Source organism: Myotis lucifugus, unplaced genomic scaffold (assembly GCF_000147115.1).
Source record: "Myotis lucifugus unplaced genomic scaffold, Myoluc2.0 scaffold_1, whole genome shotgun sequence".
In the NCBI taxonomy this organism is placed as follows: domain Eukaryota; kingdom Metazoa; phylum Chordata; class Mammalia; order Chiroptera; family Vespertilionidae; genus Myotis; species Myotis lucifugus.
In genome coordinates this window covers 20,886,108-20,912,247 of record NW_005871049.1, presented here as the reverse complement: position 1 = coordinate 20,912,247, position 26,140 = coordinate 20,886,108, and the positions used below count along the sequence as shown (strand labels likewise).

Below are 26,140 nucleotides of genomic sequence, written 5' to 3'. Positions count from 1 at the left end.
AAAAATTTTTTATTGATCTTATAATTTTATTCTAAGACATCCGAACACCTACAAAAAAAAAATAAAAGACAATCCCCCCCCACCATCCAACAGATTTGCCCACATTCACCCAGTCCCACCCTTCCGCCCTCTGGTCATCATCACACTGTTATCTGTGTCTATGGGTTGTGCATACATGTTCTTTGGCTAATCCCTTCACCTTTCATCCAATCCCCCCACTCCCCTGCCCTCTGACAGCTGTCGGTCTGCTTTTGTTGTTGCTTATGTTGTTTTTAAAGAGGAGATTCTTTCCTAAAGACACACACTGGTTCAAAGAGAAAAGGCTGTAATATACGTAACTGTTCCTGCTGGTGAGATAACTAAAACCATGGGGCTTGTCTGAACAGCTTTATGCAATAAGCATTGGAAAACTAAAAACTAGCAGGACTCAGGTGCATTTTCCTCTGGCCACTAAACACAAATACAGAAGTTCTAACTCATGAACAGCAAGGCAGTGTGTGCTGATAATCCTGACATTAAGGGTAATATGGAGATACTGAGCGGACATCATGGGGCTGGCCACTGACAGACAGGGAAAGTGCTCTATTTTACAGAAAACTAACAACCATGCAAAGGCTTTTGTTATTTACTGTATATCAAATCCAGATCGGTAGGGCATAAATGATGTTTCTGTCACCCGGTAAAGTGAACACAGATGACCCTTAAAATCCAGGGGGAGTTCAATTAGCAAATTCATATATTAGGATGCTTTCATGCTGCCATTGTCAGGTTTTTTGTTTGTTTTTTACAATAAAGTCTTCTGCCTTCAGTGGTCATCTATGATCTGTTTGTACTTCACCTTCCACTTCAAATAAACAGACCTTACTGAATAGGTTTTTTCTAAGACAATAGCTAGCTAAACTTCCCCATCTAACTCTGAAATATCAGTTTAAAACTGTACTGGTTGCCCTAGGTGGGTGGCTCAATTGGTTGGAGTGTCATCCCATACACCAAAAGGCTGTGGGTTCAATTCCTGGTCAGGGCACATTCCTAGGTTGTGGGTTCGAACCCCAGTCAGGGCACATATGGGAGGCAACCGAACGGTGTTTCTCTCTCTCAATCCCTTCCTCTCTCTAAAATCAATTAAAACAACAACATATCCTTGGGTGAAGATTTAAAAAAAAAAAGTAATGGTTATTTCTCTGTTTCTCTCTTAGTAACATTTCTAGACCAGTCGGGGGAATAAATATTCCCATACAGATTCCTTTAAGTAATTCAAAACGAAAACAGTTTATATCTTATAAGAAAGATGCTCATTCTTCTGGCGATCTGTAAACATGAACTATGAACTGTTCACACCTTTGGACTGACTGATCATCCCAATTTGGGAAAGATGTCATCTGTGGCTAGATGTTCACAGTCATCACAGACACTGGCCAACGACAGGGCTTGGCCTGCAGAGCTGTGGTTCATGTGCTTATGCATGTGGTTCGCGTCCTAACTGGATATAGTCACTCGGATAATGAGTCTGTGCAATAAAGACTATTGCAAATAAACCCGTGAACGAGGCGGATGAAGGAGTGGGCTGAAGCCAGATTACAAGAGGTGACCTGGGTAGGCATCACTTCCCAACTGTGCTTTAGTTACACCACATTGGTAGCTTGAAATCAGCTATGATAGTAGTATTTACACCACGGAAATCAACAAATAATACAAATCAGACCTTTTTTCTCCCCTGAAAAGCTAGTTTTTGAACATTTACTGCTTTGATGCAGGGATGTGTATTATAAATTTGAAAACACAGAACTCGAGCTAGCGTGTAGACACGGATTAGAGCTACATTAAAACACACAACTATATTAGGATCAGAAGCAAATTAAAGTGTTAGAAATGGAGCTCCATGCTTGGTAGATACTTTCTCTGTAAAGTCGAGTGACTAATTTAAGACAAAATCCTTTCACAGCCCTTGGTATGGTTCCAACTTCTAATGTAATAGAAAATAAATGTACCATGTTAGAGTCTACCACGAAAACAGTGATGGATGGCCCTGCCAGTGTGACTGACAATATACCAGCTCCCAAGGTAATAGGCTGTGTTGTTTGAACTCTATCTTTTGGGTGTGGAGGGAGTTGAAGTTCTTAATCCCTGTTTTTTTTACACTGATGATATTCATTAGAATAGATGGCAATAGGTCTTTTTTAGATTAAAAAACTAAGGATTAATTTTTCAAAACCCCCAAATTCCAAAGGTGTACACACACACACATACACACCTCTGTAAGCAAATGAAAAGAAGGTCTGAAAGTTCAACAAGACAAAACTTTTAAAAGTTCACACTTGAATCCGGAAGTTATAAAACAGTCATCAGTTTTCATAAGAAGGTAGTTGAAAAAACACACAACCTTAAATCTTCACAATTCACTTTCAGTCTTTCTTGCTTACCTAGCAGCCTCCTGAACATGATGTAATTTTTCAGAAAAGTTTAGAAGAATGGCGTCGTTCTTTTGGGCTTCCTGAAACAAAACCAGAATTTGGTCTCACTATAAAGATGGAACTGGAAGGAAATCATTTGCCCAGGCTTAAAGGAACCTTAAAATCACTGCTCCCATTTTTTACCCTTGATGCATTCAAAGCCATTCACTGAGACAGTAGCTCCGATGTTCCTAGCAAGATCTACCAGAATGCCAGGACTCTCACCATACATTTAACTTCCCAGAGCAACTGATGCTGACATGAAACTTAACTAATGTGCCTGAAAACTCAGGGGAAGGAGGTGGCGCCTTAGCAGGGACCATCGCCTCTCAGAGAATCCAATATCTCCTGTTTAAATACCACCCATACCTGTGAGTGTGCCTTTGAATGACTGAGATACCTTCGGCAGTTAAACCAGTTTGCAACCTGAGTTTAATCAGAAGGTGCCCAAGCCATGGAGACTCTGGATTCTTCACCTGTTCACAGAGTACGAGGAAGACGGGTATAAAGGGACCAATGAACAACTCGGGAAACTTCCCCACATGGGCAGGGACACAGGACACACCTGGATACACGGATCTAAAAGGGCTGCCAGAGAGTCCCTCCCAGCAAGACACCTGGGAGGAGGAACCTATTTTCTGGTTTTAATGTCCTGCAAATTAGCTTTTATATTAGTCCTAAGGTCAACATGGCCTCCACCTTCGGAAGACTATAGTAATAATTGAGAGCTTACTATATGGAATTACCTCTGTGAGCCCTCACGGTTACCTGGTTTTGAGGTATCACTATCCCCATCATTGGATGAAGAGATCCAGGGTCTTAGGTTTAAATAACTAAGTGGTTGGGCATCCACCTATGAACGAGGAGGTCACGGTTCGGTTCCTGGTCACATGCCTGGGTTGCAGGCTCAATCCCCAGTGTGGGGTGTGCAGGAGGCAGCTAATCAATGGTTCTCTCTCATTATTGATGTCTCTCTCTCTCTCTCTCTCTCTCTCTCTCTCTCTCTCTCTCCCTTCCTCTCCGAAATCAATAAAAATATATTTTTAAAAAATAATAAATGACTTGTCTGAGGGATTACAGCTCATAAATGACAAATCAAACTCTTTCAGTTCTGCCAACTCTCTCAGTTCTGCCCCGTCTGAAGCTCACACTTGAAATAATCACATGACAGCTTCCTCCCCAGGCTAAAGCTACGTCTCGCTGTATTTGCTGTCAAAACAACAAGGCCTTGCAATGAAGGAAAGACAAACCGGAACAATTCGTTATAATTTAACAACAAAGAGATAATTGTGCTGGGCTGATTTTTCACTTTGTAACTAGTTCCTTTGGCATCACAAAGACCCAGTCAAAAATGGAAGTGATGGCTCAGTTGGTTGGAGCGTCCTCCCATGCACCCGGGGGTTCGATTCCCGGTCAGGGCACATACCCAGGTTGCAGGTTCAATCCCCGGTCAGGGTGTGTGCAGGAGGCCACCGATCGATGTTTCTCCCTCACATCCAGTGTTTCTCTTTCTCCCTTCCTCTCTCTAAGTCAATATTTTTAAAAATGGAAGAGATGGGCAGGGTTCTGAGTCTAATCCCTGGGCTCACGGCAAGGCACGCTAACGCACACTTCACTAAGGAAAAAGATGGAAGTGATCTTTGTAATTGCTCTGACTCTCACGGTTTACACATAACTGGTCAAAAATCTAGTCAATTCAACATCAGAAATGTTTCAACACCCATCCCTGTGGCCATCACTCTGATTCTCAACTCTTCCAAACAATGAATTTGTGCCAACTGCCACCAAGAGGTACCCCTCGTTCTAGCTCTCGCTCCACTCCAACCCATCCTCCACCCTTTCCTCACAACAAAACAAAAAGCCATGCTGCACACACACCTCAGTTGGCTCCCCACTGCTAAAGCAAGCAATCCACATTTCTCAGCTTTAGGATCCAAATCCTTCATTATCTGTCTTCTTCAACCCTTCGCCTCACTCCCCAGACCCCTGCCCTCCCCTCCAGTCCGAGGACCGTGGGCGCAGCTCAGCTCACGTACTTGCAGACATGCTTCTGCACAGAGAACCTTCTTGGGACCCACCATGCCCTTTCCTGAATCTGACGCCACCTTAGACCTGGGAAAACCGTCACAGCCAGCATGGGGATCCACCACATTCTCTCCATAACAACCGCTTCCATACCTGTGCAACAAAGTGCAGAAGGTTCATCCCAGGCTTGTTTGCTTTGGTGTCTGCCAATTTGAGCAAAGAAGACAGCTTAAATCCTACTGCATTGCCGGCATACCCTCCCTAAAGAAGAAAAATCAAAAGAAAAAATCATATGTTTAGACAGATCAATAGTTAGAAATACAACATTTTAATTTTTTTTGAATTTTACTTACTGCATTCATGATATTTCCTGCCTGTAGCACCAAGTGTAATATGGAATGCAGCTCCTCACATGACATCAGCTCTGTCAAGAAGAACACACACAGTGACTTAGAGAAGCCTCCAGCTGAAATGTAGAAGAGACAGCTACCAGCTACCACATCCAAGTTCAAGGGTGTTGGGAGCAAGCTCTGACCCTGAACTTCATACGAAGACTGTGAAATTAAAGAAAGCAGCACATCCTATGGTGTATCTAATGCAGCATTTGCCACTGGCAATCCACATCCTGGTGGTGAACTGGGAATCAAATATAAGTAATACTTACACATCATAAAACAGTTCAATTATAAATTTATCCCTGTGTTACAGGGATACATTTTCTCTCGGCAATGTTTCTTTTTTTCATTTATATCCACTAGCCTTTGAGACTATATTGATGAAATGTGAAAACTAATAGCGAGCAACATTTTGCTTAGTCGATGAGCTATGAGGAGATAGGAAGTAAACAAGCTGGTATGACATGTAAATAAGGTGCAAAGCATCAACCCTTAGGGGCCAGGCACCCAGAGACTCTTCCTATTTTATTCAAAACTAGACATTTCATTTAGATTGGCTTAAGGATTTAAAAAGCAATTTATCATTGGAATATATTGGTAAACTAGCTCTTTAATCACAGGATCTATTATACACGCACCTACACAAAAAAACACTATTCAAAATTGTTGATGTATTTGGAAGGCTAAAAAAGTTTGATGATTAAAATGACAGTATACACAGAGAATAAAATGTCACCTATGGTATTTTTAAGTTAATATTCTCCATTAAGTCTGGTATTACTTTCCAAAAATTACAGCTGGATCACTGCCTACATTGTGTTATCTAAGGAGGCCAGTTTCTGAAGGGTAACCAGATAAGAAACGTTTGCGCCGTGCCCACAAATTTGCCTGCTCAATACGAAAACATGTTCTCCCATCTCTCTTTGAACAGGAGCAACAACCCTGTTAGAGTTGCTGCAATAGCCTTGGTATAGGAAGAAATTTTAAAAGGACTCTAGGTTGAGAGAAGAAAAAAATCTTCATTCTTAATCTCCTCTCTAAATGAAGAAACTATGATGGGCTGAAGAGCAAAACATTATTTCAAGCCCAGGTCGGAGCAACTAAACGGGAAAACCAACCAGGAATAAACAGTTCTGCACGATAATGAAATCCAGAAAATGAGCAAGAGGGAGTCAGGGGCGCTGATGGTGCTGGAAGATGTGAGGGTCAGGGAGGGCAGGAGACCGCCCGGAGAGGAGAAGGAGGCAAACGCAAATGGGCTGGGCCTGCAATCCCAGGGTCAGCCACGGCCAAAGCCAAGCTCCCACCCATATGGAATGAGACATCAGGGCAGCTCTGAGGAGTCTATCCAAGCTGGGTCAGCAAGAATGTAGCAAGTCGTTCAAACACATGGACATGGGCCACTGGCCCCTCTCAAACTAGTTAGCCAACCAGTGGTTGGAGTCTGGAGGGGAGGCGGTGGGGGCGGAGACACCCTGACGAAAGAGCCGCGTGGACATTCATTCCTGGGAGGAGTCAGGAGGAAAGGGGTGGGGGTTGGGGTGGGGGTGGGGGTCTGATTCCGGAAAGCAGGGTCCTAGACACCAACAGAGGCCAGAGAATGGGAGGAGAGATGGGCTGGGCTGGCCCAGGGCTTGCGCACCTTCTGATTAAACTCAGTTTGCAAACTGGTTTAACAACTGAAGGTATCTCAGTCATTTAAAGGCACACACACCACCGACACACAGCAAGCAAACCTACAAGAGGAACAAGAGTGAGCTGCAAGCAGCGAGGCTGACTCCGAAGCGTGAGATGAAAGAAAGCTTCTCTTACGGGAGGATAATGTGCTGATTAAGTAATCAATTGATTAGTCAGTTAATTAATTAGGGGGGAAGTAACTGTAGATAAACCTTCAATGCCATCCCTGGTCACACCGAGTTCCCTTTTTAGGGTGTATCAGAAATGGGACTTTGCACTTCTAATTTCAACCGAATCATTTTTTAAAATAAACTGCTACCCAAATAAATAAAAACTAATTATACGAAGCATCATGCATTTACTCACCTTGTATAGCCATTCTTAGAATTCTTATATCCGTGTACAGAGAAGAGCAAGAAGGTAAAAACTCCTTCTTTAGCACCATGGCTTCAATCCGAAGCGAATAGCTGAAAAGGAAAAAGTCACACTGTAGTTCTGAGGTCACGCGTTTAAAAACCTTCCTCGGTAAAGAACAGTGATCGGTGGTCCTTACTTTGGCACCTGAATTAAGCAGTGCAGAAAGGAGTCTGCCAGGGACAGCTTGGACACATCGCCATGAAATGTTTTTAATTTCTTTATCTAAAAGACAAATGGGAAAAGGGGGTAGAGAAAAACATAACTTGTGATGAAAATGTAACACGATTTTAAATTGCATCTTAGAATCCCTGCAAGCAAATAGAATTTCGGTGCTACCTTCAAACTAGTAAAAGCGGAGACCTGAGAAAAGACAGAAAGGGAAATCACCACATCTACCACTTTTTGAAAGCAGAAAGACCAAACAACACAAATTAGAAAGAGAGGAGCCGGGTCACTTCTGTGGGTGTAAACAATCCCATGCAAGCCAGAGAGCGGAATCCTCAGGAAGGTTACCAAAAGGAGACTGAAAAGGGGCCGTTCTGAGGGTGAAATGTTTCTCTAAGTTATAACCTGGGAGGGAGATCACTGCTTGGGAGAAGAAAGAAGAGATGGAGTATTCCCTATAACACAGTCCTTAAGTCATAGGTGAAAACAGTCTTATTACTTTTGAGTCTTTGGAATATAACATACTCAGACTGGGTAAGGTCTAAGGCAGATCTTTCTGTGGTCAAGTCCCCTTCACATATATTCACTTTATAGGAAGGGACTATTGTATGTTAGGCGAGTCCACTCTTACTCTCCAGCAGAAAGAAATAAAGGAAAATGGCTTAACAGAAAGATCAATGTTAAGACATCCCCCTATGAAAGAATCAGGTAATAAAAGCATATGCACAATGGGATCCCGTATATATATGATTATATTTTCTTCTGCTGCTTATTTTTATTTTCTAAATTGTCTACAATGAACATGCGTTTTCTTGTAAAAAATTAAACTATGCCCGGCCAGCAGGGCTCAGTGGTTGAGCATCGACCAACCTATGAACCAGGAGGTCACGGTTCAATTCCTGGTCAGGGCACGTGCCCAGTTTGCGAGCTCGATCCCCAGTGTGGGGCATGGGGGAGCGAGCCGATCAATGATTCTCTCTCATCATTGATGTTCCTCTCTCTCTCTCTCTCTCTCTCTCTCTCTCTCTTTCTCTCTCTCTCTCTCCTTTTCCCTCTTAGAAATCAATAAAAAATTTTTTTTAAAAAAAAGTAAGCTGGAAATTATTAAACACACAAATATTCTTTCAAATGTAGGAGAGAACTAAGAGTTCGGACATAGGAATGTAGCCAAAAAACTTGGCACGTGCGGATGGAGGGGAAAAGGAAGTTCCCCTCTACACCAGAGAGCGAGTCATGCCTTCCCCACACAGAACACTGGACCAATCTGGGGGCAATAGCCCTTCTCCATCCACTGGGTCTTCCAACAAAAACACTTGACAGTAAGTAGGGCCTTCAGACATAGTCAGCCCATCTTTGCAGCTAATGGTAGCCAGGGAGCACTCACCACTTTTTATTAGTCTTCATAAAGCTTTCTCTCTTCCACCTCTTGGATTAAGTTGGCTGCCCATAAAAATAACGTGATTCTTAAGCCTCTTTAAAAATTAGGGAATGATGTGCAAAAACACAGAGGGAGTATTTGCAAAGGTCCACAAACTGAAACACTTACACCAATTCCCTGAAGATACAAAATGTGACAGTGTAGATGCACATCCTAGAATTGAGTCTGGTCCTTAAGACCACATCTTTTTCTTCTAACGGACAGAAAAATTGCCATTTATAGAATGGCACTATTTCCCCTACCTTTAGGGCCCCAACGTGATTTTTACAATTTTTTGGCCTTACTAAATGAAAGGGCAGATGGAATCTCTGGTTTAGCTAAGCCCAAATCAGAGGCTTGTTTCTGAGCTGAGAAAGCTATGGTAAGAATTCTGATCCCTTCCGAACTGGTCTCACAATTCACTATATATGGGCAGGGCAGAGCGAGACCTCATATGCAGCACGTGCAAATAACAGCAGTTTTCTGTCCAAAGCCTAAGAACAGGTCATGCTAAGTCATCTCGGTCGATATTTCTATTAGACATGTGCTAAACTGTAACTGAACAAAGACTAATCTCCTTCACTTATGTAACGAGCTAACAATGTTTAGATTTCAAGAGAACGGTGATGAAAAGATAGTATTTGATTTAAATGCCCTGTGTACAGTTCTTAACTCCATTCCAAAACGGGATTTATGTTCATTAAGCGGGATTACGGTACCTTCACAGTGGCAGGGAGGTAAGAAAAAGAGAGGTGAACCAACCCTATAATTATTATGCATTCTCATCACCATCAAAAAGCATTTATCAAACATCGTTAGGCACGATGCTGTTGGCTGAGCCAAGTGACTCTCATTATGACCCGGCTACACGGTGCTGTCCTCATAGCAAACAGAATGCTCCTTGAGACTCACACATTCCCAGGGGCAGGCCTCCTTCATCCCGTCTAATTCCACTCCCATGGCCTTAAAAGAGCAGGATTTCCCACCCACACACCAACAGAAGATTCTGGAGCTCCCCCACTGGCACTTCCCTCCCAGGGGCAGAGTAAACAAAAAGGTAGAAATGAGGTGATAGTGTCAGAGGAGGCCATTCAATCTGCGCCCAGAAAGGACAGAACTTTCCTATCACCTTCCAGTCCTGCACCCCCAACACTGAGGCGATGACAGGGTACCCGCCCCAGCCGAGGGAGGGCCTTGCCAGCTGGGTGGGGGTCCTTCCCCGGCCCACCTGGCTCCTACTCCAGCCTCCTCTCAGGGCACAGGGATACCTGACAGAGAGCACAACCCTCCAGTTCTCTCACGTCCAGGTCTACCTTCTTCCTCTGCAAGTTTTAACCACGAGTTTCAGGCAAGATGAACAAACATGCCAGACAAAAGATTTGTGGCAAAGGGCAGAGGAATCCTGAACACAAATTAACCTTGGGTTGGCTTGTCAGCTGAGAATGCAGAGGAGAAAAGAGCTCTTTCCGTTCATATTTTTCCGCCTGCTGATAAGATCGCGGTGTTATTTGGGTGACACTCACACCCGTACTGTGTGACAGCACAGGTGATGAAAAGGCCGGGAGGCCTCTGAGAAACTACTGAGAACCTCTGCCCTTCCTTCCTTCCTTCCTTCCTTCCTCCTAGTGCAGCCCAAGGAACTGCTCTGGGGTCAGATGAATCAGAGTTCAAGTCCACCTTCCTCCGGGGCCTGTCCATCATGTGGCACTGGACACGTTCTACCCAACCCATGTGAGCCTCAGTTTCTCACTGGTAAAATGAGGACTATCTTACATTGCTGTGAGGATTAAGTGAAAAAGGTGATACACTAAATCATTACAGCAATGATTTACTGACTGTCTATGTGCCGGACACTGGGCCACGCGCTTGAAATGCAGGATCTCGCTTGGTTGAATGCTGCCCTGTCCAGTGCCTGGGACACAGTGGCACTCAACAAACATGTAGTCCCTTCTTGTGCTAAAAATGAGCACAGAAGGTTATGCCACAGGCTCAGCAACATGCGGTTACTCGTACACTTCCGCACTTATTAGCATATTTCTGCCACATTCCTAAACCTCTCTCACTTGGCCCTGTCTCCTCCTTGGCCTCGTCTCCATCCTCCACCCTCCTCCAAAGACTCTAGGGCTGGCCCTGGGTCTGGGTGGTGCCAGAGGCCACACAGCTCTCACGACTAAAGCTAATCTGACCTTGCAGCGGGCATGGGTCATGAGGTGGCTTTGGCTTTCACTGGGCCTCCCGCTGCCAGCACAGATCCCCCGGAGTGCTGCACTGTCAGGGAGGGATGCCAAGTGACACCCAGCAGGACTGTCAGGGTGTTCCTGCTGAAGGAAGCTCCCAGTTGAGTTTGGAGGGTGTGGTGAGCTGAAGCCAAGAGTCAGTAATGTAAACAAGGGGGAGAGTGACCAAGCTGGTCAGATATTCACATGGAGGATGACCCTGCAGCAGGAGGGTGGTGGGAGAAACAGCTGGGCCTGGCTCAGGGGCTGGGAAGGCAGGATTCCACGGCCAGGCCAGAGGTTAGCTAACAGTCTGAGGGTGAGAGAGCGCCTGGGGACTCAGGAAAGCCTTGGGTGGGTTTTATTCATCTTGCCCTTAACTTTCCTCCCTGTCAATTATATCCCACACACAACTCAAAAAAACAGCTTTTTAAAACATGAGCAGTTTGACAGCTACATTGCTTCTTTGAAAAATCCCTTAGTCTTCCACAGCCTTTGCATTCCCGAATCACCTTTGATTTTTAAATTAGAAGATATTAAGAAAGCCACATGTAATCTCCCACATCTTCGTGGCGTGAAGACAGCAGCCTCCCTCATGCCTGACTTCTGTTTAGTGAGAAATTTAGAGCTTTTCAGAGCACTTTCACTTGTGCAATCAAATCTGACCCTCACTTAAAAACGGTCAAGGTCAGTTAGGAGTGGGTACCAGAGCAGTGCTGAGGAGGAGTCATGAAAAAAGCCCAAGCAGGATTAAGATATTGAGAAAAACTAAATCTTCTTTAAAACCCAAATTAATTCAACCATATTCATCCTCATTTTAAAATTTGGGAACTCCCATTTTCCACATAAAAGAAAAATTAGAGTGTTCAGCAAACAAGATCTGGGTAAGTGATGATTTATTCTTCCTTTTTCTCAATATTTTAAGACCCTTTTATTAACATTAATAAATCCTATTAATTAATCTTGGCTAAGATAAATTATACTTAACTTTAAAACAGAAAACCCAGGATAGGGAGAGGCTGAGATTATTAGATGTATCTAGAATGTCGAGTTACTCAATAAGACTCTCGATTTGGCATTGTGAGTTTATCACTGATGTAAAAAGTATAAATACGTTTATCTTATTGTTATTAATGGTACTAAAGTCAAGTTCCACCTATGCTGTGTGGGAAGAGGAGTGGGATGGGAGAGGGAGGAACTGCAGTATGTGTAAAAGGGTAACATACCTTTTACTTTATAAGACTATTATTATTCAAATGTTTACAAGCACAGATATTCATGTATTTCTTTTAGATTTTTTTCAAAGGTCACTTCTTCAGAAATAAAAGACAATATTAAAATTTTGGGAAGTTTTACAAAATTATTTTTCTGTTTTCTTTTCTATCAAGCTCCTAACCATTCAAAAAGTCAGTGAATTCAGTCCAAAAAAAAAAAATCGATAACTTTATATTGTGGCACTACATTGCTATCACAGCAATCTCCAACTTTCTGTCAATTATATAGACAACGTTCATTAACATTTACCTACCTTCCCAAATTTTAGAGCATCTTTATCCTAAAGTGGCTTACTTTGTCTTTACTTTTTTTTAAGTATACACATTATAAAACAACCCACGTACACCCTCAGCAAAGATCATCCGCCAGATGATGGGAAATGGAATTAAAATGTATTGAGCTTCCACGTGCCAAGTACCATGTCAGATGCATAACTACCGTTTCATTATCTTCACTATCCAATGAGGTAGCATCATAGCCTCACTTTACAGGTGAGAAAACTAAAGTTCATGGGAGTTAGGAAAGTTGCCCAAGTTTCTCAATTAAGGGTAGAGCTCTAATTTAAACCTAGGTTCTCTAACCCCATAACCCATGCTCTTTCACTGGGTCACTTAATTTTATGTGAGAAAACTGACTCTGGGTAGGAGAGTTCCCTTCCCATGTGATTTTTGACATTCCTACAAATATTAAGCTTTTATCATCACTCCTAACATCTAAAACTCACACGCCAAATTTCTTACCTCCTCTGACTCTGGCAACAGTTTAAGAAATTCTCGCAATGTCTCTGCTCCATAATGCTCACTCTTTCCTTGATGAATATCTTCTACAATGGACTGAGGAGACCTTGAAAAGACAATTAATCAGATTCTGCCAAAGAAACACAAGCCCGTGGAAATTAAAACAAATCACCTCCACCCTCCTTTCCATCCCGCCTGCTTCCCAGTCTAACAGGCAGTTGTGTGTCAGTGATCACCACAGACCCGCGGCCAGGAAAAGTGGAGATCCTGAAACACCACTCAGAGGCCACTTCACCCAGAACCGCCCCCCCGCACCCCCACCCCAGGCATCCCAGAAAAGTCAGAGTGGCAACGACCATTGGAGTCTCCTTTTGGGAGAAGAAAACCATCCCCTTCGGCCTCATGAAACTCCAGTAGAGCCCTCGACTTTGCACCCTGGACTTCACTACTGCTTGACTCACCAGCCCAACTTCCACTCAAGGGGCAACACTGCAGATGAATTTTATAAACTCCCTGACATACCAGGCTTGAATGGCATCCTGGGGTAATTCTCCCTATTTCAAGCCACTAGATTGGGATTTCATGAGGAAAACAGCATAAAGTGCTGGACCCATCAAAGCCATGTGCCTGAGAAGGATTTGAAGGCCTGAGGAATGGTTTTCCCTCATGTTAGAATCTGAATTTCAGCTCACACCCACAGACTCTGATGCTCAAGTTTCAACTGTGTGCAAAAATCTTACTTCTTAAATTGCTTAAGAAATATCCCAATGTTCATGCTCCGTTTTGCATCCAAGATAGTAATCTGTAAAAAAATAGAGACACATAAGATCATTCAAGTACAAATAATAACAGTTGGAGGAATGAAGAGAATGAAAACCTATTAAAATATAATTCCAATTTATAAGAGAATAATTCCCAGTGTGTAAATCTAGTGATTAATTGATATACCTAATATAGTTTTACATATAGTAAAATGTTATCATCTCCCCAAACTTTCTGCAATATGTTTCCTTAATAGTAATAATTACACATGATATTATATAATTCTTAATAAATTATATATTTTTAAATTTAGCAGCTTCCTTTTAAAATAATATAATCCACATTTAAAAGCCTTAACTTGGAAAAAATGTCTTAGTATAGCAAGAATCACATGAGCTTTGAACTAAGAAAGTAAAAAATAATTCTGAAGTGATTTCAGAGTGAGTCCCAACTCTGATTTAGGGATAGAAAACAATATTTAATAAAATTCTTAACTTTTTTCTAAAAGAGAAATTTATTTTCATTGAAAAAGAATATATATGTTCAACAGCCCTTTTAGGAGGAGGTAAGGAAGTGCCCTACATTTTATTTACTAATAATTTAAAAAGGAAAACTCTTGTGATGTATTTCACCAAGTTGAAGACATATTATTATTTTTTTGGCATTTTAACATCTCTGGAATCATCTTTAATTTAATGAAATATGTTGGCTATTCCAATGTACCATGAAAACCCAGATTTGGGCTGCAATAGGTTTTAGTTGTTCAAAATGAATAATTTGGAAGAGTTTTTATCAGATTACAAATTAGAACTTTTTTGGTGGGGGATAAAATAACGAAGCCGTTTCTTTCTCTGGAAGTAAATGTCCAGAATGTGTGGAGGAAAGAGAACCTTAAAACTGCTGCATTTTTTTCCATTTGTTTTTTTGGTAAAGGGAGACTTGCTAAAATAGGAATGTTGTTATAATGCTCTTCCTTTCCAAATGTATGTGATTCATTGCGAACAAAAGAGAATCGGGTTTCAAATTAAATTCCTGATCTCTGGGCCTGCTTCTAAGTGTATAGGAAACAGCAAGACTAACAAGAATGTTAACCAAAGTTAATGGCACTTCCTGGCTATAAGGTTAAATTTTTACAAGAGTATGGTTGCCTTCATTTCAACACTAATCTTCAACAATCACATTATTTACTATCCTAGGGGTTTATTTCATGTTAACACAATCACCTGCCAACCATAAAATAAACTCCCAAGTTAAAAGGGCCAGCTCCTTATTGGAATCCTACCCTGGGGTTGCAGTTCAAGTTCAGGGTGAAGGGAGGGGGGGAGAGGGAGGGAAGAAAGAGTGGCAAGAGAAAAACCCAAAAACCTGTCAAAGTTATCACCCTTTAAGGAGGAAGGCTCATACCAAAAAGATATTATGACAGACAACTATGTGTTTATTATAATTCATAAATTAACGAGTAAGAACATGTATATTGATTGATATCCAAAATACTTTCTCTGTACTCACTTCCACCCAGAATGGGGAAATACCTTTTTTTATTTCTCTCATTAAATTACCACCTCCTGCTATATTTAACCCGTGATGGTGGCACCCTCCTGGGTCCCCAATACCCCAAATCCACCCTCATCATCTTCACCCTTCAGCCCTCTGGGACTCTGCACACTTGGCTGAGATCCACAGCTATTGTTGCTGAAAAAGTGATGGAGACATTAGTCTTATTACTCCTATTTACCATATAAGGAAACAGAGCCTCGGCGATGTCATTTTTATAACTTCCCCAAAGCAATACTAGAACTGAAACGTTAGCCTGGGTGTATCGGCTTCCTTTTCACTCTAGTTCTGGTGAGTTTTAGTATCACTGAGATACAGGAGTAAAGAGAACTGGCAAATATTCCCCCTCCAGCCTGGTATTCACACTGGAATATTTCTCCAGAAATGGGGACAGATCTGAAGAAAGCCATCCACGGGGTTGGCCAAGTCCCCTGGTGACCCCAGTTGTATGTGTGGGGTGATGGGTAGAAATGTCACCAGCTAAGACTGCCTCCAGGCACAAAGAGGCTTCCTTATGCCCAATGCAGGGGCAGCCAGACTGGAACAGCAGTTGTCTACAGTCTGAAGCAAGGCTTCAGAAACTGGCCCGAGAGAATTCAGCAATATTCCTAAGGGAAACCTGGGTTGGTCATGACTGACTGCACCCACCAGGGAAAACAGCCCAGTGCCTCATCAAAAAAACAGGAAAATGAGACAACTGATAACGTTCCAGGGCCCGCTCCCCCCTCCCCCCCCCACCCGGGGCGGTATCCTCAGATTTGCTGAGTGCACAAGCAGTGTCTTTCCCACTGGTTATCTCACTGGATCCTTCCAAAGCAGTGTTATAAAAGTGTTTGTTAAAGTCCTTCAATGAGGGTTATCACTATCCATGTAAATTAGCTTATCTTACTTCCTAAATTCTTGCCAGCTCAAAAGGCTGGGCTATTCAGAAATGAATGTGTGTGGGACTGCTGGGGTGGTGGAATCATTCACAGCCATGGACTCTACCCGTGGGCCCCCCGTGAGACTCTCAGGCTCCACAGGTCAGACCAACTGCTCCAAGAAAAGGGAAGAATCGATGGGTCCCTCCCTCTCCCCACCAGTTCCAGTCAACTGTATCTACGCCGCAGCACATGGAGGCAGGGCTCTGCTCAAGTCACCAGCAGGTACAGCCAGCAAGCTTCCTTAAAGGCCAACCAAGGAGTTACACCATCCCTGGCCAACAGGTAATGTGCTCAGCTCCTCCCATCCAGAGGATGTCCCACCAGGATGTGAGGGGACTTGCGGGAAGAGCAGTCTCCCCACAGTTGGCCAGGGTGGCTGGGGTTGTCCTAAGACCCTCAGAGACACTGAAACCAGGGTACATACTGGGTGCCCCACAATGATGTGCATGGCTACACCACGGCCCCTGTTAACACCTCTGCGTAAGCTCTCCTAGGTTCCTCTACTACAACGCGTGTACTTTCACCTAGTGTCACGTCACTACAAAATCTGCCTCCCATATTCTCAAAAGGAAGAGGAAACGTTTGTTTTCTAGTGGTAGTGAAAGACACATAACATTATTGACCATCTTAACCACTTTCAAGTGTACAGTTCAGTGGCATGCAGTACATTCACACTGTTGTGCAACCATCATCACCATCCATCCACAGAACTCTTCAACTTGCAGAACTGAAACTCTGGACCCATTAAACCCTAACTCCCCTTATCCCCTCCCCCTCTCCTAGCAACCACCCTTCCACTTTCTGTCCCTAGGAGTTTGACCACTCTGGGTACCCCATGTAAATGGAATCGTATCCTATTTGTCCCTTTGCGACTGGCTTATTTCACTTAATATAATGTCTTCAGGCAGAAGAAGAAAATTTTAAATCATTTTTGGTTATTTCAATCCTATGTCAAATTCTGAAAAGCAAAATTTTAAAAATCGTCCTGAATGCTCCGATACGTATTTAGCTTTGGGTTTTAATGGTTTTTCATTTTTGGTTGGCTTTCACGTGGGAAATATTCCTCCCCCAATATTGCTGGGGAGGGAAATGAAAACCCAGTTGAAGCTTTGCTTTTAGTCCCCTTTCAATATAGTTCTGGACTAAGCATGTCCCAGAATTCTACAATATACTGGGGTCGGAACAAAAGTTGAGAAAGAATGACTGAAACCTGAATTACAGTGTGGGAGAATAAAACATGACTTCTCATAAATGTGAAAAACCAATCTTCCGTCTTATTTTCTCTCTCGCCATTCCTCTTTCCCCAATTTGAGATTTTAGTTAGGTTTCCCCCATCTAGCTTATGAACACATCCATCACCTCACATATTTATCTTTTTCTCTTTTTTTGTGAGAACATTTAGCAAATTTCAGTTTTTCAATACAGTGTTAATCAACTGTAGTCACCATGTTCTACGTGAGATCCTCAGACCTTATTCATCTCACAGTGGTTTCTTTGTGACTCCCAGTTTGGACCTATCATGTTGACTGACACCTTGTAAGATGGTCCCTTTGCTCCCTCGGTTCAGTTCTGTCAGCTCAGTTACTTTAGTTTCTCTGAAGGACACCAAATGGGTAAGACTGTTCCTTTCCTCAAGAGAGTTTCCTATTCTAGTGAGAGACAAGTACAGACCCAACAACCAGTGTGGGGCTCTGAGGAGGCTGAAGTTCAGCTGAACGGGGAACTTCTCAGGGGTGAGATCAGCGAGCTTGGGGGGGTAGAGGGGGAGGTAGAGTTTGAGCTGAATCTTTTTATTATTATCACCAGTTATATAAATCTGTTATGTCTAATTACTTTATTATAGCTTAATTATTATTGTGACATCTGTAGCCTCCTCAAGTTAATTTTTTAGGTAACAAAGATACAAGGACAGTAGTAATATGTCATAACCTCTTCCCCCTTATTAAATATTCCACTTCACTTGTTAAGTGTTATTCTTCCTTAATTCAGTGATTTCTAGCCCCAGGTCTTCCCTATCTTCCAACAACTTCTTCCTTTGGAGTATAATGGAACTTATTTGTAAGGCTTTCTAAGCCCTTGAAAGTATGAGCCAACCACATAATGGCAGGCCATTGCTGTAGGAGGTGCCTGTTATTTCCAGGGGACATAACCTGATCCTCGGCACGTTTGAGCCTCCAGAGTTATGGGCTGTGTGGTCACGGCTGGGATGCCATGTGTCCAGGCTTGGATGGGTCCATCTGCTCAGCATGCTGTGGAGGGAGTTCTCCAGTCCACACAGACAGGCAGTGAGGACTACCACTGTCAACCCTGGGCTTCACCTACTACAGAGTGAACTGGAACTTTTAACACTGGTCCTTGTTAGACTACCACTCTGCTGAGTTGTAGCTGCTTTAGAAGAAAATCTAATGAGGGAAGAAAATCACACGTCCTGTATTCTTTACTGGGACAAAAAAAAAAAGAGTACGTATGATACATCTAGCCATGTTGGAGACAGCATGGAAAATTGAAAATAATTCTGGATAACCCTGTTCTGTGACAATGTTATGTAATATGCACTTATCTATCCATCTACTAAACTACTTACCCTACCTGAGTACTGAAGAACTGAAGAGTTAGGCTGTTTGCTTACACAGTGATGGTGATTTAACTTTTCTTTCTAGTATGCTGTCTCTCAGATTAGGACCTATAAGTGTTAAAAGTAAAGCTATTTGCAAACCCATGTTCATAACAGCATTATTCACAATAGCCAAAAGGTGGAAGCAACTCAAGTGGCAAATGTGGTGTATGCCTACAACGGAATATTATCCAGCCTTACAATGCTGACACGCTACCACATGGAGGAACTTCGAGGACATTATGCAAAGTGAAATGATACAGTCACAAAAAGTCAAATACTGTGCAATCACACTTATATAAAGTACCCACAGCAGTCAAATTCATAGAGAAAGTAGAAGGGTGGTTGCCAGGGACTGGGAGTTCCAGTTTGCAAGATGAGATTTCTGTGGATGGATGGTGAGGGTGGTTACACAACAGCGTGACTGTCCCAGTGCCACTGCACTGTACACTTGCAAATGATTAAGATGGTCGATGTATATTTTACCACAATTAAAAAGATGATTATTCAGAGACAGACAACAGTATGGTGATTATCAGAGGGAAAGGGGGTGGGGGAGGTAGGAGAGGGTAAAGGGAGGATAAGTGGTGATGAAGGAGACTTGACTTGGGGTAGCGGATACACAATACAATATACAGATGGAGTATTATAGAATTGTACACCTGAAACCTATATCATTTTATTAACCAATAAATTCAATAAAAGATAAACATAACAACTAACTAGCTAAATAATTATTCACTTTCAGGTGTTTTATTTTTTAAGTTAAAGGAAAAAAAGTAAAGATGTTCCTCAGATATAGGGGTGAAGGGGGGTGAGGAGAAAGACTCTTCTCTCCCACCCACCTGAATTTTAGACCTGGCCTAGAAATGGACATTTCTGCTTCTGCCACAGGTGGGAAAAGACGCCACACTCCCTGCCACTCTCTTCCCGCTCTGAGAGGTCCTTAACCTCTCTCTGATTCACAAACACAAAGCAGCAAGTGCCTCATAGCATTTGGCAAAATAAATGTCCCCAATTTACAAGGGCCAGCCGCCTCCCCAGAAACATGGTGAGCCGAACCCCCTTCTGTTTCCACAGGTGCTTTTCGGAGACATCACCTTTTCTCCACATGCGCCCACCCACTCTTTCCTTTAAAATTCTTGAAATTCAGTAAGTGGAGCTCAGAAACAGGGGTGAGAAACGACCTGCTGTGCATTAAGAAGCCTCTGCTGGCGGCAGGGACAAAGGCCAGGGGACTTAGGAAATGACTTCTCGCTTCTTCCAGGATTGAAAGGGTCTGCGGCGAAGTGCAAGGACTTTGCATAAGGCAAAGAGCAGGGGAAACCTGTGCTTCACACTCAGGGTTTTCCTGAAGACTTCCTCTCAAATGCATGTCACAGCTTACAGTAAATTCAAATCCCAGCGTTCTCCACACTTTATAATAAACAGACTCTTGGCTATTTCAACAGGGCACCATGCCACCAGCCTCAAGGGCCCCCAAGGGGATTCGTGGACAGAAGTTAAGAGCCAGAGAGAAAAGAGGTCAATATTGTCGGCTCGAGAATTCAATAATGCAGGGAGCTGCTACTTCATTCCAGAGCCCTGCCTACTCTTATCTCACACCTCCATCTCTGACCTATTTTCTCAGCTCCCTTACAGCAGATTAAAAAATGATGCATTTCTGTTACTTTTTTTTTTTTTTTTGGTGGGCGGCATTCTTTTCTTTTAATCCCTGGTTTCCTAATTATTTCCTCTTGCAAGTAGAGGCTTTTACATGTTTACTCGAGTTTCTACAGAGAGAATGAACAAACACTCAGTTTCTATAACATAGAGTGGCCTGTATCCTGGAGGCCACGCTTCCAGTGAACTTCTTGTAATTTGCTAGCTTTATTTTCTTCTCAAAGTATCACACCGCGTGTTACCTGGAAATACGCTTCCTAGAAAGTCTATCTGAAAACAGCTTTACGCTTTGGCTCTCTGGAAATCTCTGGTCCACAATGGCCATAATTCAGGGCCTTCGCTAAACACCGTGCAAGGAAAACGGGAGGAAACACTAAGGATAAAACCCTAAGGAACAAAAGGCATGCTGTCTCAGAAAGCTCCAGCTGATCGCAGAGGCCTGCGCTCAGGAACTTAGGATCTGTGTCTGTTTCACTGGAGACGAGTAATCCTGGACTCCTCGCAGAAGTGCTCCACCAGGAGAAACCGCAGATGTGCAGAGACAGGGCAGCGCTGAGAAGCCAAGGACGATGGCCCCACAGAGCATGTTCTCTGCATGAGGTCATAATCCACCGAGATGCCTGGGAGGGTCCGGCATGCACGCTCCTTCCACTTTGTTACTGCTCAGCTCAAGTTCATCATGTAAGGCCCTTTCTGTCCTTCCCAGAGCACAACATTCCCTTGCCTTATGTTCTTTCCTTTTTTAAAAAAATAATATATTTTTGTTGATTTCAGAGAGGAAGAGAGAAGGAGATAGAAACATCAATGATGAGAGAGAAGCATTGATTGGCTGCCTCCTGCTCACCCCACACTGGGGATCGAGCCCGCAACCCGGGCATGTGCCCTGACCAGGAATCGAACCATGACCTCATGGTTCATAGGTCGATGCTCAACCACCAAGCCACGTCAGCTGAGCCTTATGTTATTTCTTAGTGATTCTAGTAAGTTTTCAAACGTATGTACACCCCCAAACTCAAAACAACGTCCCCTTCTTACCTCCTCTCTCGCTTCCTTGAAGGACGAATTTAAAGATCCTCCTCTCCTGGAAAGGGAAGGCTTGGTGGCATCTTCCTGCTGCCCGAAGAGCTCCTCGATGGTCTTCGTGTCTATTTGGTATTGATGCTGCTGCTTGGCTGCCAAGGTCCAGATGTTGGTTTTGCCTCGCACTTGCTCCTCCGGAATGGTTTTCCAAAAGAAGCTTCTCATCCGCTTTTTCTTACCGAGGTGGCTGTAGCCATTCAAGTGAGATGCTGGGGGCAGTTCTGGAGGGGGAGGAGGGACTGGAGGCCCCCCGGGGAGTGCATGTGGTGGGGGAGGGGGAAGAGAGGGAGCAAACCCTTCCTCTGAATATGGACATGGTGGAGGTGGAGGGGGTGGAGGAGGAGGAGGCGGCGGGGGCGGTGTTTCCTCAATCATGAATCCAGCTGCTGTGGCGATAGTCCCATTTTCTTTATCACTGACCAAGGAGACACAATTCATAACATGCATAGTACTGTTGCCTTCCAAGGAGATAATTTCTTGACCTTGGGGACGCAGACACAAACCTCAAACTTGTGTCATGCTTTTTCACGCGCTGGTCTGCCACCAGGGACAAAGGCAGCTGCGTTGTGTGTCATCTTCCAAACCTACAGAGATAAGACAAGTTTAAAGTCAGTACAGGAAAACATTCCAATCCAAGCTATTCTCATCAAAGGCCTGTGCCAGCCTTCCTAGAGTAACTGGATATGAAAATACATCCCAGAGAGCAATAAAAAAGGGACTAATACTTTTCTAAAATGTGAACCAAATTTTACTACCTGGAAATGTTGCCAAAACAGCAGCAATAAATCCAACTTGGAAAACTTCTGTTCATCAATAAAACACATTTGCTGAGGACCCACTATAGGTTCAACCAGTATTGCTCACTTTATGAATAAACTACTTGTTCATTACCTGGCTCAGTGTCGTGGGACAATGGATACCCAACCCCCAGGGAAATTATGCACAAGACTGCAGCGTTAGGCATTAGTGACCTGCCTTTCCCCAGTGTGGATATGTCCTCTACCGATCACCTTGCACATAATAGGCAGGGATCTGCTGAGGATAAAATAATGGCCGAACTCACACCCCTGGAGTCAGAGCCACCACGTTCCTGCTCCACTTGGTGACATGGCTTCCCAGAAAATAGAGCAAACACTAGACACGCAGATGAAAGGTTCCAGCTCTGAATCAAGCTTTGCTGCTTACCGTTTTAGACAAGTCACTTCACCTCACTAGACTTTAGTTTCTCATTTGTAAAATTAGGAGGCTGGGATACATTACATGACCTCTACTATCGCTTCCGATGCTATCACTTTGGATTCCAGTTAAGCCACTCTCTGGAAGCCACCAGAACCTCTCCCCTGTCTCTTCTGCTTCTTCCGAGAACTATCAGCAAAGACACAAACACACAAGGAAATGCTGCCGTGTCACACCTGCCACACGCTGACCCCTTATCCACAGTCACCGACTTATTTTAGTGGCTTGTATTTTTACCGACCTTTACATGTTTGTTTTGGGGTTGGGTTATGGACCTGATGTGAAAACAGGGGTCAAAACAACTACATTTCTTCAGATATAAGGATAGGTAAGTGGGAACGTGGAAGAAGGGAGCCCGGGCAGGATACGGAGTGGGCACCTGACCACGTGGGTGTATGAAAGGGGGACTGTTTCCTCCAGGTCATAAAGGGCCAAAGGGAAGGCCTTTCAGACTGGACTTCTGAGTGTAATTGTTCTCGTACAGCATCACTGTCAAAGCTCACACTTACACATTGGTCAAGCAATGCTGCGTTACACAGGAGTAAACTGTCTGATATCACTACTTCAAATATTGTTAAACTTTTTACTCAGAACCACATCCAAGAGGCAGGACTGCCGCCTGGCCTGTGTGGTTCAGTTGGTTGGGCATCGTCCCATGCACTGAAAGGTTGTCAGTTTGATTCTTGGCCAGAGCACATGCCTGGGTTGTAGGCTCCCTCTCACATCGATATTTCTCTTTCCCTCTCTTCCTCTCTCTCTAGCTTATCACCATTCAATTTTAAAATCTTTAAAAAAAAAATTTTTTTAAAGCAGGTTTGCCTTGGAAGTAAGAGTGGAGATTCCAGAAATAGGCTGCTTTTCCTCAGATCCTTAGATGTGCAAACTAGGGTGAGGCAGGTTACTTACCCTACGTTTCAACATCCTCTTCTATAATATAAGGATATACCGTTTCACTGGCTTGTATAAGAATATATGAACTAATATATGGACAGTCCTTACCAAGATGCCTGTATATAATTAACTATTATTATCAACTGGTGTCATATGTTCATATGATTTCTCTTTACTTCCCCAGGCATTACATTTGCTTTAAAATATGTACTGGGTTTATAGATAAAATGCTCAGGCTGCTAGAAACCTTTAATATTTCCATTCTCTGCTTTCTTAGTTACTAGGTTTCTGAGATTTGTCTTTTTTTAATACTCAGTGATTGTGTATTAAATTATCTCTGTCAAGAATGGATGTTTTTCTGAAATGTTTGAATATTTAGATTCTGAAAATTACATATGGCTAGAAAATAGCATTTCCAACTGTTAACTGGATGATTCTTTTAAACCATTTTTACATTAAGTACACTCACAGTGTTGTGTAGTCATCACCACTGGATAATATTTTAGAAAGCAAAACTGAAAATATTTATCCAAGCCAACTTACAGCTCACTTGAGATGCAACTGGCTCTTAAAAGGAGTTTTCATAATTATCATTAGGGGCATAACCAGGCTGTTTTCATAGTTGGCACCCCTAAAGCAAATGACTCATTGTCAATTACAGTTTATAGTTATATTTGAACTCTTCTTTTTTCAAGACTGCACAGGTAATCTTGGCAGTTTATTCTTACATATTTTAAAATACTTCTGTACATGATATATCTCATGTATAGAAGAGTTCTAATCCTCCAATTCACTAATTATGTATAGAAGAGTGGCTAACCCTTCAATCCCAGATATGCTGACTTGTTTATAGATTATCCCTGCTAAGAATGATAATAAGCTAAAAAAAAGTCTCTATCCTAGAAAGCAATAACTCATCCAGTGCTGAGTAAATATATGCACAGATGTGCCATTAAACCTCACATAGCAAATGTAAAGATACTAATAAAGAGTGAGAAAGACTATCTACCCGGAAGTTATGCTACGGCACTATCTTCCAATACCAAAGCTCCAAAGAATGCATGTCTTTCTGAGTATTACGAGTTACACGGGGAAGTACCAGATAAAAGCTTGTCAAAGTAATAAATAAGTTAGCGATGCATTGGCGTGATTCCAACCACTGCCCCATCTTGAGAAAGAATGCCATCTGAAAAAGCTGAAAGAACAAAAGAAAACTTACAACATTGTTCCTGGGATGTTGTCTGGCTAATTTTTCCCCACGGTAACATACAAGAATCTTAGGCCCCCCCAACGGCTTCCAATGAATACGTTGTCCAGTAATGATTAGCCAAGATGCTAAGGCTTTTACAACTGGCGTCAATAGGGCTTCCTCCCTGGCCCGGACTTCACATGTCAGACAGAGGTAGGGGAAAGACAGTGCAGACAGACATTCTAACCCTTTCCACCGTCTCAGGGGACATTAGAACAGGAGGACACACAAAGAATATTTAATTTCCTGTGGTGCTATCTACAGTCAAGATGCAAACATACACGCTCTAAGTCTGCCGGGAGAACACAGGTACCCTAAAGACACTGGCTGTTGATCATGGCTGCTGACTGCCAGGAGGGGCAATAGAAATAAATGACCTCGCTCTGTCTGGAAAATGTCAAGCATCCATCAATCTCCCCTGGGCAGACAGACAGGCTTGTATCGCAGCAGCAGGGAGGGTGGCTGCTCCGGCTGAAGATGCCCCGCTCTGAGTAAAATGGAGAGCTGTCGTGGCCCGGCTAGGAAGAGAACTTCTCTTTAAGTCCCCGAGTGCTAATCAGGACCCAGCACAGGTGTGTCTGAGTGATAGGCGCTCTTGGGGAGGCTGTATCTTTTTTACCACGTGAATTTTTAATAAGGGGACACTGCACCCATGGTCTTAGCGCTTAGCCGCTAGCTGATCAGCAAGCAAAAAGTCTTAGAACGAGCACGCTCATGGGGTCTCCAAAGAAGCTCTCTGGCCCCTTTCTAAACGCTCCTGCCTAAAACAGCCGCATTAGTTTGCTGTTGGTGTCAGAAACGTAGTCAAAGCTCTATTCCCTTGAAGAGAGTGGGCGGGAGGGAAGAAAAGAGAGTATGTATGCTTCATTTTGGCATATTTAGTGGGAAAACGGGCTCCTGAGAGAGTTAAGAGCTCGGAGCTTTCCTGAGAGAGGGGTTAGTGGGGCTTGTTGCTCAGCTGGCCACTCACCCCCTAGGACGGTCAACAATCATCAAAAGGAAAGCCAAGGAAAGCCCACACCAGAGAGCCTTCCCGCTGGATTCCTGACATGTGTCACAGATGAGGTGGGAGCAGGAAGGGCTGGCCCATACCCTTCGGATGACAAACGGCGATGGAACATGCCAGGCTTGGCGAGAAGAGGCAGAGAAGCCCAAGGCCCTAGTTTATCTGGGGGGGAAGAAAGGCCAGGGAGAGTACAGGCAATTCTAAAACAGGGAATTTTTGCTCCCCACGAACTGATCGGGAAAAGGCTCCTCCCTGGGCCTATCTTTCCATACCTTTACTACACACAGAATGTCCACCACACAGGCGAACCGGAGCTGGCAACGAAGGCCCGAAGGCCGTTTCCAGCCAGCGAGTGTCATGTGCAGCACAACACAAACAGTTCACGGGTG

General features: G+C 43.4%; 1 protein-coding gene across 1 annotated transcript in view; it reads right to left on the bottom strand.

Annotated features, from left to right (window-relative positions):
- FHDC1 (FH2 domain containing 1) overlaps window positions 1–26,140 on the bottom strand; it is a 38,426-nt gene that overhangs the window by 10,315 nt on the left and 1,971 nt on the right. Inside the window, exons 2-9 of the mRNA XM_014456012.2 lie at window positions 21,325–21,953; window positions 13,515–13,576; window positions 12,778–12,880; window positions 7,101–7,186; window positions 6,914–7,014; window positions 4,829–4,899; window positions 4,629–4,736; window positions 2,421–2,491 (exon numbers count right to left, since the gene is read on the bottom strand). Of these exons, the coding sequence (XP_014311498.1) occupies window positions 2,421–2,491; window positions 4,629–4,736; window positions 4,829–4,899; window positions 6,914–7,014; window positions 7,101–7,186; window positions 12,778–12,880; window positions 13,515–13,576; window positions 21,325–21,816 (1,094 nt within the window). The 5' untranslated portion in view covers window positions 21,817–21,953. The remainder of the gene's footprint in view (window positions 1–2,420; window positions 2,492–4,628; window positions 4,737–4,828; window positions 4,900–6,913; window positions 7,015–7,100; window positions 7,187–12,777; window positions 12,881–13,514; window positions 13,577–21,324; window positions 21,954–26,140) is intronic.